General features: G+C 37.3%; 1 gene segment (V, D, J or C); it reads left to right on the top strand.

The window, feature by feature from the left end:
* Positions 1 to 13068: 13068 nt before the first annotated feature.
* LOC114629952 lies at positions 13069 to 13574 on the top strand. The segment is given in 2 exon segments: positions 13069 to 13166; positions 13246 to 13574. Coding segments are annotated over 2 exon segments (375 nt in total).
* Positions 13575 to 14339: the final 765 nt, after the last annotated feature.

Consider the following 14339-nt stretch of genomic DNA (forward strand, 5'->3'; position numbering starts at 1 on the left):
AGGTGAGTATATATATATATATATATATATATATGCAGCTCAGTTTCCATATGGGTCTCCCAATTGCTAGAGTCGGGGATGTCCCTAAAGAAGTAGCCTGACAATTGGATCAATTCCTCAACAGTGATGCCTTGTCTGGCTTAAGTGAAATATGATGTGTCTAATTTAGAAACTTGATGTGCTATGTGTTGGAGAAACAACAGGGGAAGGGGCATTGTGATGGGAAGTAGGGGGCCAGTGATTGAGATATACATAACTAAAAGAGATTGTACTCTTCAGGAAAACCTGTTAAAGAATACACCTTATATTTTAGGTTTGTAATTTACAAAATTAAAAAAAAATCTCTCTAAACATTTTCATAGCCATGCTTATATGAGATTCAGACAAATCAATTGGAGACCAAGTTCAGTTAAACTAAACACAGGGTAATATTGTCTATCATTGTATATTGTAACTTCAAATGACACCATGTTCATATTATCAATCACATTGCAAAATCACTTTACCATGAGCAAAATGATCAACCAAAAAAATATGTCATGCAGAACCAGTGAAGCAGGTGTAGAGAGCCCATCAAGGATGTTTTTTGACTCTACTTAGTTTTTACTCTCATTAAACCACTTGCCAGACCAGGAGACCATCTCCTTTGGTAGTTAGAAACATCATGTGAGAGTATGCATGATCTGACATAGGAAATACAGTTGGTTCTTAGAATTTATATCACTCTTCTGGGAATTGAGCAGATAGAGAAATGATTTAATCGTAAGACACTTTCCATCACCATGAAAATAGTTTATATCATAGTAGAATAAATTTGTATATCGAAAAACTAGGAACTTACAATCTTGTCTCACGGGAAAGGAATTTCAAAGCTTTTCATGCTAAGTCATTACAATCATTAGAGAGTGTCATGTCATGGAGAGGGGACAGAACTGAAGAGAAGGATATAAGAGAAGGGCCCTAGACTAGAGGGTCTAGATATCTCTCCAAATCTGGTATTCAGAGTTATGGTACTTCTATTGCTTAAAAATATTTCAAATTAGTGATCTGATATACATGTAATACATGAGGTATTATATAAAACACAGACTACAAGAGACACAATAAATACATAGAAAATGTATCAATATCTAGAAGTTATTTCCACAAGGAAAATATTGTATCAAATCTACAATTGATTTTAAATACTGGGCATCACACACCAATCATTTTCCATGTATCAACACTTAGCTACAGCCATAAAACCAATTTCTTCAGGTTACTATTTCAATTCAGCACTCAAAAACTGCTAGTCTCTCTAAAATTATCAAAGTTGTATTATAGTTCTCTATGTGGAGTAAATGAGAAATTGAGGTGTCTGTGGTAAAAAAAATAGGAGCAAATTATATCACAACTATATAATAAATAGTAGAGAATTCTATTACTCAGCCTTTCTTCTCTAATTGGCTCTAGGCATTTATTTGTCTAGTACTCCCAAAACATAACTCATTATTCAGCAGCAGAAAACCAAATGTTCATGAAAACATTCCCAAAACTGACCCTGCTAACTCTATCAGAGGAACTCAGCCCTGGATTCTCAGTGTTTCCCATTCACTGGTAGTGCTAAAAAGAAAAACATTTATCAAGGAGTTATGTGTGAGAGGAAATTTTCTAGTTGCTATTATTTTTAAAATAAAATAACTTTTGGGAATGTCTTAATCTGAGTGCTGAACACACCAATAAACTCACACAAATTTTCCCTTATCCAAGGCTCACTCACTTGAACATTTATTACTTCCTCAAAAAATGATGTTTTTATCAGTGTGTGTCTGCATTTAGTGTGTAACATATTGAACACATATTAAATATATATATATATATATATATGTATATGTATATGTATATACAAATGTGTGTATATATATATATGTGTGTGTGTGTGTGTGTTTGTGTGTGTGTGTGTGTGTGTGTGTTTATGTGTTTAGAGCAATACACTTAGTAGTTAACCAGGAAGCTTAATCTGAAGAAAAGAATTTGTCCATCTCTCAGTAGCCAATGATTACTTATAGGTCTTTATGTGCAGGTACAGGTATACCTATATGATGTTTTCCCAATAATATGATGTATAGTTTAAGAATCAATAATGCATTGATTTTCTGGGTGCATCATCACTCTTCTATCTCAAGATACCACCTATTCAGTCATCCTAATCCTACAACATTTCAATCATTCTGCCACACCCTTTATGACTTTTCTATGAGCTTAGTTATAGGATTTGCATTGACAATGTACCATATGCAGTTGGCCATCACAGGGTAACTTGTTCTTTGCATGTGTATGTAGTATGTATCTTTCTCAGTGATAGTCTTCATCTGCAATTAAAACAACAAAACTTTTTTGGTGAGGGAGTTGGAGCTTTTATCTAAGTTTACAAGGGTAAACTTTTGAGGATACTCTTAGAAAGTATATTTGTGTACTGTAAGCAGAAATATCTTCTATATCCAAGAGATTTTAGCTGGGTTTTTGTTTGCCTTTCTGCTTTGGTACCATGCAGAGTACCTTTTACTAGCCAAATTAGCCAATAACTGATTGTATTGCAGGACTGTTCCAGGAGATTGTACCCATTCCTAAGATTGCTCAGGTGGACAGGAACCTGAGACTAGATAGAATTAGGACTCATAGGGAAAACAAAATAATGTTGTTATGCTAAAGAAGGCAAGAGGATGAAAAATTCTGGAAAAGCTAGGTAGTATTATGGCACTTTCAAACAAGAACCTTGAGGAGTGGGCAGTTTCTCCACTACATAAGAGCAATGTGTACTCAGAAGTTCAGAAAACTAAGACCATGAAGAAGAGTACCTAAGATAATGGGACAGAGCAAAGATGATGTAATAGGATAAAGATAAAGATCACAGTAAGAAAGTAGGCTGTGGGAAAGTAAAAGAGTTGGTTATGTTGGTTGTCTCCTATTATGCAGGAGGAGCAACAAATCACTTTACAACTCATGGAATATGACCCAATGGATAGGAGATTTACTGTGGGTGTGCTACAGATAGGCAAATCCCAGAGAACTACATGTCCTGATGAGTCATTCTGTTGTAGAGTGTTCTTTTCTTGTTGCCTTCATATTTGTTATAATTAAAAAATTTAATGATAACTGTAAGGTGTCTTCCAGCCCCTCATTGAGGAATATCATTGGCATTCACATAATATCACTTGGGATTGCCCAAGTATTGTTGCTTGAACAGATTAAGGAATTAATCATGATCCTTAAAAGACACTTAGATATATCGATTTTCAGCACTTACAAAAGACCTTAGAAAGCATTTGGAAAAATAAATTGTTAGTGAAGGTACAGTGATATGTATTTGTTAGTCTCTCAGGTGTAGAAAATCTTAAGGAACAATTTGAATTGAGAAAAACACTTTTAATAGTTGAGCTAATGATCTGACTAGCACTGGCTGCAGTGACCCACTGACACTGAACTGGTGATATTTAATTTTTTTATCCATTTTGCCATCAGCTTCCTGATATGACTTAATAAAATTTGCTGATAAAAAACGTGGATTGTGAGGATTTATCTTAGAAGTGACTGACTGTTTTTATTTAAAAGTTTAGATGTATGATTCTTTAATGTTTTTTAAATAATACTTTTCAGGAAAAATAATAAAACAACTCCTTTTTTTCTTTTGGTAAGCACAAATTACAGCTTTCCATTAAGAAAAACTGACTGATATGATTACTTTGCTTGTGCACACTTTGTTACTTTATAACAGGGTGCTGAGTTTTGACTGTATTTGTCTTAATAGAAATAATTTGTTTTTTTAACCTGCAGTATATAAAAAGTTTTTCATATGAACTTATTGGGAAATAGAAAAGAAAAACAGAATGCAATCACATGGTAATTTCTATATTGCTTTAAAATTTGCTGAGATATATAAGCTGTTGAGAAAAATTATTGACTGTGTTTGCTTATAGCAGCTTCCTCATTGTATCTTGCTGAAGTTCTCTTCACCCATTTTCTGTGTGTGTTTGTGAGTCTGTGCATGTCTTCACATCTGTATTGTATGCTTGTGTGTGTGTGTGTGTGTGTGTGTGTGTGTGTGTGTGATTTGTCCTCCCATTTCTGTTTTGTCATTTTGAAAGTACTTTTCCAATCCACATGGAATTTTTTCCCAACGGCCTCTTTCAGCTCCTAAAGGATTTCTTTGTCATGTTACAGGGAGCATTCTCCAGATTCCCAGTTAAACTTCAAGTTCAATTCTCCCCTCAGTTTACACAGAATGTCAAAGCTGCTCTTTGAGACAGGTGGTGTAGGACATGCAGATTTCTAAAGAACCAGGTGGGTTCTGCACGTCCTTGTGGATCTGATGATCTGAAGGGTATAGCACGGAAAGAAACTGGGCCACTGAATGTTTTAACAAAGTTACAGAAGAACTGAAAGTACTTATGTGATGATGAGAATCAGGCTTCTGTGATTGGTTGGAAGAGATGCCTTGGAAGACCTAAAAGCTCAAGGCTGGTCTTCAAAATATTTCATTGGTCAAATATAATCAGATATCAAATATATATATATATATTTTCAGGATCAATTTGTGAACATTATGCCTAATATACTCTACCACAGCTATATATCCTCAGCCACATTTTAATAAATCAGTTTAACGCAAGCATTCAGTATTCAATGAACCTTGAACACCAACTCTCTGTCTCTGTCTATGTCTCAGTCTCTGTCCATCTATTTCTCTGTCTGCTCTTTTTCTGTCTCTCTCTCTCCCTGGTTTTTCAATACTGATTCTTACAAACAGAACCTCTCTGTATAGTACTGGCTGTGTTGGAACACTCCTCTTGCACTAAGCTGCTCTCAAACTCACAGAGGACCACCTACCCTCACCACAGCCAGGAAACAACATTTCTTATATCAGTATATTTTAGGTTTTCTTAATTTTATAGTTTAAAGTTCTTGGCTATCATGTATTGGTGGAAATGAATGCATGCCTTCTAGCATGCAAAAATACACTACCAATTAAGCTACATCCCCAGGACAAAAAGAAATAATTTGATATTATAAATTGCACTTTGGACCTTATATATTTTATGGCATCTGCATCATTATTTCCTTCTCTAAGTCTTCTGCTCCTGAGCTCATGATATAACAAGAAGACATGCAGATAATTTCATCTCTTCTCATGAAATCAGCCCTGAACCCTGTTACTCTGACAGAAGTACAAAGATCTGAACTCAGAAGTCTTCAAATTGAAGATCAACACTGAGTACAGGCCATCAGTATGGCATTGGGACTGAGCTGGATTTTCCTTGTTTCCCTTTAAAAAGTTAATTAATAGATAAAAAGCATATATTGAGAGTGTGAGTGGATGTGAGTGAGAGGGACCATGGGTATTTCTGACCCTTGATTAACAAGATTATCTATTTAAGTTTTCTAGTGTGGGGTGCTGGAAGAGGCAGGAGGAGGCTTGGTATAGCCTGGAAATTCCCTAAAACTATCCTATGTCACCTCGGGGTTCCCTTTCTATAACTACTGGATAGAATGGATTCATCAGTCTCCAATAAAGGGACCAGAGTTCTTTGCTCTAATTGCAACAAAAACTCATAATTATGCAGCTTATGATAAGAGTCTGTGAAAGGCAGATTCATCATCTCAAGAGATGATTCCAAAAGAAGGGCCTACCTGCAGATAAACAGCTTAAGAGATGAAGACACTGACATTTATTACTGTGCAAGAGAGACACAGTGAAGGACCATCTGTGTAAACCCAGACATACACTGTCCTATAGGAGCACTCAGAATCAGCTGACAGCACAAAGCACACACAAAGAATGGGTACCAAGCAGCAATAAGAGGAAACATAACTGGGTAGTGGTTTCTGGGGTCTCAGCTGTCACTTCTGGTTTCTCAGAATGTTCTCTACATTATGGATGGCTGTATCTGTGAAAATGGAGTTCTTTTGTGCCATAGTTTAAAATGTATGTGTCCCTGAGTCTAATATAAAATGACATCCCCCCCAAAAAATCACCTCCACTTGCAGAAATGATTCTGTTGATGTCACCAGAATTGAATGCTTAGGAGGGTAAACAGCATTGATGATGTTTCTCCCTCAGACAATTCAATGAAACCCTAGTGTTATCAAGATAAGAACACTGATTTTGATAAGGGATACCACAAGAATGGTGCAATTACACTCACTGACATTATACATTCTAACAAATCATAAGTCTTTTTTGGTATCTCTGAGAACAGTGAATCTCAGGAACAGATCAGACACATCTATATTTCTATTTGATTCAGTTAAGTAACCTATAATGTTTATTATCATATCTCCAATGTTCATCTAACTTCTGACATTTTCTATACATACAGACACGAGATATATTAAATTGAACTGAGGCTCAGAATGTACCTACATGGACACTAGAAAAAGGTTGTCAGTGAATGAAAAAGTCAAGTATTTTTAATAACTGAACGGTTCTGGGTATGATGAAGAAGAAATTTTATTGGAGATATGTTAGATAGCCTAGTGAGAGTCAGGGGCATCTGGAAGAGTCCAGAGTGGACATATCCCTGTATCAAGTGTGGAGAGGGAGGCAGAGAGAAGAGAAAAGGAAGGGAACCAATGTAGCAAGCAGCATGCCTGACCAAAGGAAAGAAAAAAGTGACCAGGTTAAGAAAATATATGGAATACATTGAGAAGCACATTTTGGTAGATAGAAGGCCAGGCCCTGGGCTTGAAAATTTAAAGGTATGTGATGGTATATGCCAGTAAGGGGGACCCTGTATCTGAAAGGAGTGCTGGATTCATGGAAACCCTGAATGCTATTGTATGCTTTGATACATTGGTACCTTGGCCACTTGTCCTAGGTTTGAAACCTAACACTTGAGAAACAGTCATGCCCTATTTTCCTGATTCACTGGAGGATCAAGTCTCAACATCACTAGAAACATCCTCTCCCAGTGAGGCCAAGCAAGGCAGTCCTCTGCTGCATATATCTTGGCAGCCAAGAACTTGCCTGTGTATGCTCTTTGGTTGGTGACATAGTCTCTGGAAGTTTCCAGGGGTCCAGGAGTTCATTCTTTCAGTTTTCCTGTGAGGTTGCCATCCCTACTAGGTCCATTAATTTTTCCTTTAGTCTTCTACAGGGGTCCTTGATCTCAGTCCAATAGTTGGCTGAAAATATCAGCATATGTATCAGTCAGGAATTGGTAGAGCTCCTGAAAGGTCAGCTGTGCTAGACTGCTATTTGCAATCACAACATGGTATCCGTAATAGTCTCAGGGTTTGGTGTGCACTGATGGGGTGGATCCAAGTAGTTTCTATCACTGAATGTCCTTTCCTTCAATCTCTCTACATTTTTGTCCTTTCATTTCTTTTAGAAAGGAGCAATTTTGTGTTAAATTTTTTCAATATATGTAGGTTTCCATATTCCTCCACTGGAGCCTTGTCTATACACTGGAGGTGGTCTCTTCAGGTTCAGTCTCCTCATTGTTGGGCATTTCTGCTAAGGTCATCCCCATTAAGTCGTGGGAGATTCTCACATTCAATTCTTCTGCTTCTTCTGGTACTCTAGCCCACTGAGCTTCTTTTCTGTATCTCTCCATACTTGATCCTTTCCTACTTGTACGCTCACTCTTTCCTCTTTCACCCAGGTCCATCCCTCCTTCTGCTTCCCCAGATAATTTTGTTCCACTTTTTAAGTGGGATTGAAATATGCTCAATTATGCCTTCCTTCTTGTTAAATGTCTTATGGTATGTCAGTTGTGTCATGGGTATTCTGTAATTTTGGATAATATTTCTTATCACTGAGTACATACCATGCATGACATTTTGAGTCTGGCATACCTGATTCATGACCATATTTTCTAGTTCCATTAATTTACCTGCAAACTTCATGTTGTCCTCATTTTTAATAGCTGAGTAGCATTCCATTATGTAAATGAACCACATCTTTGTATCTATTCTTCATTTAAGGAACATCTAGGTTGTTTTCAGATTTTGTCTATTAGGGAAACTGCAGCTATGAACATAGTGGAACAGTTGTACTTGTAGTATAGTGGGAAATCTTTTCAGTTGTTCCTGCTTTTGTCTATTACTAATAATGCTGAACATAGTGGAGCAGGTGTCCTTGTAGTGTGGTGAAACATTTTTGGGGGGTATATAATGCTCTATTCTGCTGACAAAACTTATATATCTAACAGAATCTCGAAAAGCAGAGTTGGTACCTAACTAGAGCTTTCGTGCCTACTGACTAGTACTGATATTTACTTTGCATGATATCAGAAAATAAATCTAAATACTAACCCAGCTTTAAATATTTCAATTTGTAAGGGTGTCATGTCTCCATGGTATCATGATAAAATAGTTACAAAAATGTTATGCAGATAAACAGCCAAATTTAAGGCCCATTTTATGAATGTATCCTAGTCCTTACAGTAAATGGATGATCAAAACCCAATATAGTCCATGGACACAGGGGAAAATCAATTACTATTGTTCTGCTAATATATCATAGAAGTAAAATGGATTTCAGATATCATGCTTGTTCAGAGAACTTTGCTTTCCTCAAGACTCATTTGTGAAGACTATCTCAGTAAAAGAAGGGAATAATATAGATACCCACATTTGAACAATATCCAGAGAATAAAAGAACTTCTAAACTTCAATTCTGAATGGGATGATTTAATTAAATATCTCCTATCTGAACTCTGCTTCTGTTTGAATATCTGGTGGACAGAGTCTCTCAGATGTTAGCCATACAAGACTCCTGTCTACAAGCATAGGAAAATATCCTTAATAGTGTCAAGGAATGGTGCTTGCCCATGTGATGTATCTCAAATTGTGCTGGTTATTGGATGGACATTTCTCCTGTGTTTGTTATGTCACACATGCCTACATTTCTTGAATACACGATAAATTGAGGGTTGAAAGTTCTGTGCATGGATTGGTCTTTCTACTACCCCACTAGACTTTCTTCCTGGTTTCAGGAGGTATCCTCTTCAGGTACCATATCCCCCATGTAAGGAGATAAAGTAGGAAAATTCAAATGACTCTTGGGTGCCTCCAGGTCTCAGTCTCATCCTGGAGATGCACCCCTCTTCCTAACTGCTGTCAGCTGCAGATTTCCATTCATTCTCATGGTCTTCTGGTCACCTCTTCTGTCCCTCCCAACACCTTATCTTGAATCCCCAATTTCCCATTCCATCCACCCTCTCTCCCAGTTCCCTCCCTCCCTCTGACCCTTATGACTATTTTATTCTACTTTCTAAATGACACTCAATCATCATAAATAGTGCTTTTCTTCTTGTTTATGTTTTTTGCATCTATGGAGTATGACATGGTACCTGTACTTTATAGCAAATATCCACTTATCTCAGTATATACCATGCATGTCTTTCTGGGAATGGGTTACCTCACTTGGGATGAAATTCCCATGTTCTAGCCATTTGCCTTCAAAATTCATGGTGTCTTTGCTTATAATATCTGAGTAGTATTCCGTTCCATTCATTATTCAGTTGAGGGACATCAAGTTAGAGAGTGTTGTCTGTGTTAAAAAACCTCATTAAATCAGATTTTTTTTGTGTGTATCACAAATAGATGACCAAATAATAAGTAATTACTGCATTCTTTCCAAGATCTTCAGTTTTACTTCTCTCAACTGTTCTAGGCATTCTTATGTTTAATACTTTCAAATCAGATCTCTGATTATGTAGTAGTAGGAAATGCAATCAAAGTGTCCCCGTGCTCATAAAAATCTGTCTAGTCCTTAACCTGAAGCTCTGGCAGAGGATGGAAGCCTTGGATTCCAAGGTATTTTCATTCTTTGTTAGGACTGAGAACAGATAACTCAGCATGGCATTGGATCTAATATGAAATTTCCTTGGTTATTTGTAAAAATTGAAATTTAAATGTTCTTTTGAGAATTTCTCAAATAAATAGTGTACATATCACTGTCCCCACACAGATTTCTCTCATATACATTTTTCCCTTACTCTCAAATTCATGACTTCCTTACCATTAATTGTAATTTTTACATGTATCTATATTTTTGTGTGTATGTGCATATATATTGGGCCCAGTTATAGTTATGCTTATGTCCCTGAGTTTAGAGCAGTATACTTGGGTTTGAATAAACCATCAGGGAGCTTAAACTTGAAGAAACTGAAGCTCTGCCTTCTGTAGCATTCTAGGCTCTGGTTGATTAAAATCCACTGTTACTGCTGTTCTTGATAACCATCCCACAGTACTGGCATCACCAATACACTGAGTTTGTCAATGGAAACTAGGCTTAAACATTAGCCTCTCACAGGCCCTTTTCATACTTTCAAGCCTCAACTTATTTGCATATTTCTTTCATTCATGACCTGTCATCTGTAGCTGAGGCTAAACCTTCAACAATGGCCATCCCTTGCCTTTCACAGAGCCAACCCTAGCTGCTTTCATTTACCACTTCATAATTTCAAACCAAGTACCAGCTGGGTAATTCTTACACATTACCAAGTCCTGCTGCAGCAGGAGGTATAACCTTGGGCAACTATGGAACATAGATTCTTTCTGCCATCAAAGATCAGAAAATGATTTACAGATTTCACCTCCATGATGTTGGTCTCTTAACAATAGCTAATTTCTTAGCTGCAACTAACAAGAAACAATTAACTCAGTAGTTCCTTCTATTTTTGACTCTAAAACCAAGGCAAAATGGCTGAAGTTGCTGAGTTCTGCTGCTTGCTGGAGCTGGAACATGGCCCACTTCTTCTCTTACATTATCACCAACTCCCTGCTTTCCATCTCCTTCACTGCCCAAGTTTGGCAGTTTTGGTACTTGTTCTGTAGATTTACCTAGAAATCAGAAGTCTGAAATGCTCTGACTACAGGAACCTGGGATCAAAGGCTTGTAACACACTGCCTGAAGTTAAGCTTTTCTCAACTTTGAACCTGCTCTAAACCAAGCTGGCCTTGACCTCAGAGACCTGTTGTCTTTGTCTCTTGGTATTAAAGATATGTGACACTGTTCTTGGGCCTAAGATTATCTAGGTGGTATATTGTCCCAAAGTTGCTATTCCCTTAATCTATTTATCTCCCTGAACAAAGGATTCATGATAACAATCTCCATATCACTTCCTGCAATCCCTCTATTTTTGAACCTTGCATTTTATGTTTTTCTCTCCTTAGCTTGCTCCTTTTTATTAAAACACTCATCACAAGTCTGAATCAGAAAATACAGTCTCTGCTAGGAATTTTTTGAGACTTCCTGTAGTGATACAATTAAAATGAATCCCCTTACCTTGTCTCAGGAAGACTTTTAAGATAAGGAGAACAAAAGCCACATTTTTGACCAAATCTGTTTTTTGATCAAAACAGTCTCTAAGTCACATACTGAAATTCTCCATTGAAGTCACTTGGCCCAGGTTTGCACATTTCAAGTCAGTCTCAGCAATAAAGTCTTCTGTATTCTTCCTAGGATATACCATTAAGCCATACATAAAACATTCCACTGCTTTCCATATCCAAAACCCTAAATCCAAATTCTTCCAAACAAAAGCAAAGCCAAACCTATCACAGAAATACCACTCAATGAAATGCAATTCTCTCTTAGTCATGTTTTCATTGCTGTGATAATACACCATGGCCAAGGCAACCCATATAATGACAACAGTTAATTGAGGCTGGCAAACAGGCTCAGAGATTAAGTCCATTATCATCAAGGTGGGCATCTGGTATCATACAGGCAGACGTGCTTCAGGAGGAGCTTAGAGTTCTACATCTTCATCTGAAGGCTGCTAGGAAAAAATTTGATCTCCAAAAAGGGTTTCATTGCCTACCCTCACAATGACACACTTCCCCCCCATGAGAACATACCTTCTCCAACATGGCCATACCTCCCTATATTGGTATTTCGTGGCCCAAACATTGTCAAATAACACAAGGTACAATATGAACTTCCATGTATTTAGCATCTCTATCCTAAGTTGAAGACACCATCACATAGTATCCTGGTTCTCTAGATCTTGTGAACTTTATGTGACCTCTTCCAGAATTTTCTGTGAATTGTAGGTATAAGGTTTGTATTTAACAACTGTAGTTAGGAATCCCAGAGTCACTATTTTTCCTACATACTTCTCTGATATGAATCTCTGAGACAGTCCCCATCTGAAATTGAAAACCAAAAGTTTCATTGATGATGGCCCTTGTGATTTTATCTGAGGTTTTAAGGATAAGTTTTTAGAATATAATTAAAAACTATATGTCTTTTATGGTTAACATCATAGTAGGTCAAAGTGTTTTTTTCTGGGCTGCTGTTTACGATTTTGCTTTGTTAGTATGCAAGTACCTTTATTTGAATATAAAACCAATATATGACTATATTTGAGGCTGATTTGATAAGATTGAATCCATTTTCAAAAGTTCTCATATATTCAAGTGTTTAATTATAGATAGCTCAGTAACATATGCAAAAAGTGCATGCTACATTTCTGCTAAAGAAACATAGCAATAAGATAACATTTATGGGGTACAGAGCTAAACAGATAATTCTCAACAAATGAAACTGTAATGGCCAAGAAGAACTTAACATTTCCTACATGACTAATGTAAACTGAAATCCCACATTTCATAATTTTAAAAAAGAAATATATTTTAATACAATAAATTTCATCAGTTAAGTTCAGGCACTGGTACAGGAGTACAGGGGGCCATAAAAATTCAGAAACAGAATCTATAGGCAAGAAAGAACTGGTGCAAAAGTCTCAGTATTCACTGTAAAGGATAAAATCACTGAGTCTGAGCACTGAGAAGCATAGCTACCTAACGTGTGGTTGCCATCGGCCACTGTTACAGTGTTATATGAATAAGGCTAGGAATTAAGCAGTGAAATTGTGAGGTGGATGATTGAGAACTTCAGGGAAAGAACACAACTGAAGTAGAGGACTAAATGCACAGGCCCTGCCACCTAGGTCTAGGGATCCTTATATATCTGATTGTGTATCTGGTTAAGTTCAATATGACTTAGGGAGACCAGTCATATGCAAATCTTTAGAAGTCTTTAGAGTAGAAATCTTCAGCTTACCTCACATACCAGCAAGGGAGTGCCCAGTTAGTTTCAAAGAAGCACTGAGTCAGGGTCTAAGACATCATGGACTGGGTTTGGAACTTGCTATTCCTGATGGCAGCAACCCAAAGTAAGACATCAGAAAAAAATGCTGCAATGGGAACTTAATCAGTTCCATCAATCCTCAACTCCCTGTGTTCTCTCCGCAGGTGGTCAAGCACAGATCCAGTTGGTGCAGTCTGGACCTGAGCTGAAACCACCTGGAGATACAGTGAAGGTCTCCTGCAAGGCTTCTGGGTACACCTTCACAGACCTTGGAATGAACTGGGTGAAACAATCTCCAGGAAAGGGCTTGAAGTGGATGGGATGGATCAACACCTACAGTGGAGTGCCAACATATGCTGATGACTTCAAAGAACGGTTTGCCTTCTCTTTGGAAACCTCTGCCAGCACTGTATATATGCAGATAAGCAACCTCAAGAATGAGGACATGGCTACATATTTCTGTGCAAGGCACAGTGTGAAAACCACATCCTGAGGGTGTCAGAAAACATGAGGTGAAGATGGTTAAGATGGTCCCAGAGAAAAACAGAGAAATACCTTCTCTCTTTATTTTTGATTACAATTAAGAGATTACTGATTATAGATAGAAATTTGACATATGATCAGCCACAGAATGTTCTCAGTGGGGTTATGACAGACCAGCTTTATGAAAGGGAGGAGGACCATTTCATTGCATCTTTAAATTGGTATATGAATACTGTTAATATTTACAAATATCAATATTTACTAAACTGTTAACAAACAATTCTGAAAATTGTGTATGAGAAAGAATAACATAAGACTCTATCATGCTTTCAGAAAAGATGAAAAATCCAGGTTTCAACAGGCTTATAACAGAGCATAAATAGACAGTGAGCCTCGCTGTCATGGGAAATATCACCCTACAAGCAGATACGGTACACAACCGATGTCCACAGGCAATCCTTCCTAGTTTTGTTCTGTTTACTTGCTTCACAACAAATATAAGTATTTGCAAATAAATGACACACATTTCCCAAGAAGCGAATAATTGCAGGTTCTCACTGGTATTTCACAGCTAAAGGAAGAACAATGTTGGCTGGCCAGATCACATGGTGTTCTCAGGGACTAGACCACTAACCATGGAATGTACAGGGAGGGATTCATGGCTCCAGATACATATGTAGCAGAGGATAATCTTGGGTAATATCAGTGGGAGGGGAGACCTTTGGTCCTGTGGAGGTTTGATACCCCAGTGTAGCGGGATGATGGAGCAGTGGGA

Source organism: Grammomys surdaster, unplaced genomic scaffold, assembly GCF_004785775.1.
Source record: "Grammomys surdaster isolate TR1022 unplaced genomic scaffold, NIH_TR_1.0 323, whole genome shotgun sequence".
NCBI lineage: Eukaryota > Metazoa > Chordata > Mammalia > Rodentia > Muridae > Grammomys > Grammomys surdaster.